The sequence below is a fragment of the Elephas maximus genome, chromosome 12 (genome assembly GCF_024166365.1).
Source record: "Elephas maximus indicus isolate mEleMax1 chromosome 12, mEleMax1 primary haplotype, whole genome shotgun sequence".
Classification (NCBI taxonomy): Eukaryota; Metazoa; Chordata; class Mammalia; order Proboscidea; family Elephantidae; genus Elephas; species Elephas maximus.
The window spans coordinates 94753583-94755539 of record NC_064830.1 but is presented as its reverse complement, the minus strand read 5'-3'; the positions used below and the strand labels follow the sequence as shown (position 1 = coordinate 94755539).

Here is a 1957-nt window from a genome sequence, read left to right as displayed (position 1 = left end):
CTTGACTCTGAGCAGACCCCGTTCTGAACACCCCACAGATGTTGGAGCAGGATTACTGGGTCAACCTAGAGCAGGCCCTTAAATAAAACTCCAGTCCAGTTGGGTTTTTCCTGCTCTGAACTTTTTTTTTTCTGAGTGGAGAAAGCCACAATAGCACAATGAGTATCTTTCATCCACTTCTGCCTCCAGCCCAGAGCCCTCTGAGAAAGCAGTTTGTAGGATCTGGCAGTACCTTGGCTTCTTGGTTCAAGGTTGGCAAAACTACTCTTCCTGGGAGGTAGCAGCAGGAAGACCGGTTCCAGGCCAACCAGAACCGGCCTCAAGCCCCACTTCACATTGTCCAAAAATGGAAGTTCATTTGCTGAGACTCCAGCTGAGGGTGTTTGCCCTCCTGCCTGGGATGGGGAGACCTGGGCCCAGGGGAGGACAGGATGTAGTCGATGCTGAACTTGATGGCGCGGTGGTCTTCCTTCCCCAGCTTGGTGGGGCTGGTGGGGGTCAGGGGCGCAGCCGGGAGGGCTGGGGCCGGGGACCTGAGCGCACCGGAGGGCTGGGGGGAACCGCGGGATTCCCCTGCGCCGCCCGCGCCAGGATCCCCGACCCCCTCGTCCAGCAAGCCGCGCTTGGGGCCGCGCCGCCTGCGCCGACGCCGGTAGTTCCCGTTCTCGAAGAGGTCGAGCATTGACTCGCAGCCGCCGGCGAACGTCCAGTAGTTGCCCTTGCCCTTCTCATGGCCCTCGGCCCGGGGCACCTGGGGGCGCGCGGCGCGGAGCTCAGCGCGGGCGGGTTCCCCAAAGCGCCCCGCCGCCTGCCCCTTCGCCTGCGTGCGCACCTGGGTTCACTGGGCACCCGGTGGGTGCCAAACCCGGGACGTCCCTGACACCACGCTCTTCCGCCTCTTGGGGTGCGGGGCCCGGGCGGGGCGGCTTAGTTTCTTAGGATGAAGTTTCCAGCAGCCGCGGAGGCGACAGTCCCTCCCCACACGCTGTCATCGGGGATGATTTGGCCGCGTGGGCCCGACGCGGGGCGGGCGACACGGGGTCTCACCTTGACAAAGCAGCTGTTGAGGGACAGGTTGTGGCGGATGGAGTTCTGCCAGGCGCGCTGGTTGGCGCGGTAGTAGGGGAACTTGTGGATGATGAAGTCGTAGATGCCCGACAGGGTCACGCGGCCCGCCGGGCTCTGCTGGATGGCCATGGCGATCAGCGCGATGTAGCTGCGAACGGGGGGTCCGGCCCCCAGCTGTTTGGAGTCTCCAACAGGCCAGCCCTTCCGGGGAGCCCGGTCCCCTTCCAAGGCCGACCCTGCTGCCCTTCCCTCCCCCAGGATACCGTTGGGGGTGTTGGAGGTGGAGGGCGTGAGGTGACCCCTGGAACTCTGTCCAGCTTCTGCCCAGACCCCAGAACTGTCTTCCCCCGCATTTGAGCATCCCCTCAGGGAGGTCGGGAGAACCCTCCCAGCTGCCCTCGAACATGTAATGCGCCCCGCTGAGCCCCCCTATCACTCCCCCTCACCCGAGAGAAGAAAGCGCCTCCCCCTTCCTCTGTCCTGGGCAGGTCCTGCTACTCGGCCCCCTGTGGAGCAGGGTCGCAGCCTGCAGCCCCCGCCACCGACCCCCGCAGTCACCTGTACGCTGGCCGCGTGAGCCGCTTTTCCTCGTTGGAGCTGCCTGCCGGGAAGTCGTCGGCGTCGTAGTTGAAACAGTTGTAGGGGTACTGTGAGCTGTCAAACATCTTCGTGGCCTGGAACCTCGGGCCCCTCCACAGCTGCAGCCGCCTCCTCCGCGCCGCCCGCCGGTCCTGAGGAAGCTATCTTCTCCAGCCGTGGACCCGCAGCGTCTGCACTGCGGGCTGCTCTGCGCTGGAGCCGGGAACCGGGGCTTCTGGGGTCCCCCGCCCGCCCCACCCCGCTCTCCTGCATCCAATCCCGGCGCAGGGAGGCCCCAGCCATCGGTGAC

The 1957-nt window shown here is 65.2% G+C and overlaps 1 protein-coding gene across 1 annotated transcript; it reads right to left on the bottom strand.

Moving 5' to 3' along the window:
* Positions 1 to 331: 331 nt before the first annotated feature.
* Positions 332 to 1733, bottom strand: FOXL3 (forkhead box L3). The gene is made up of 3 exons (XM_049905120.1): positions 1627 to 1733; positions 1048 to 1216; positions 332 to 751 (listed from the first exon to the last, which is right to left on the bottom strand). Exons 1-3 carry the CDS (start codon positions 1731 to 1733, stop codon positions 332 to 334), a joined length of 696 nt encoding a protein of 231 aa, XP_049761077.1.
* Positions 1734 to 1957: the final 224 nt, after the last annotated feature.

Coding starts and splice junctions, on each gene's coding strand:
- FOXL3 (XM_049905120.1), bottom strand. CDS start 1,733: ATGTTTGACAGCTCACAGTACCCCTACAACTGTTTCAACTACGACGCC. Junction 1,217..1,626: donor CTCACGCGGCCAGCGTACAG/GTGACTGCGGGG, acceptor CCCCGTTCGCAG/CTACATCGCGCTGATCGCCA. Junction 752..1,047: donor TCAACAGCTGCTTTGTCAAG/GTGAGACCCCGT, acceptor GCGCGCCCCCAG/GTGCCCCGGGCCGAGGGCCA.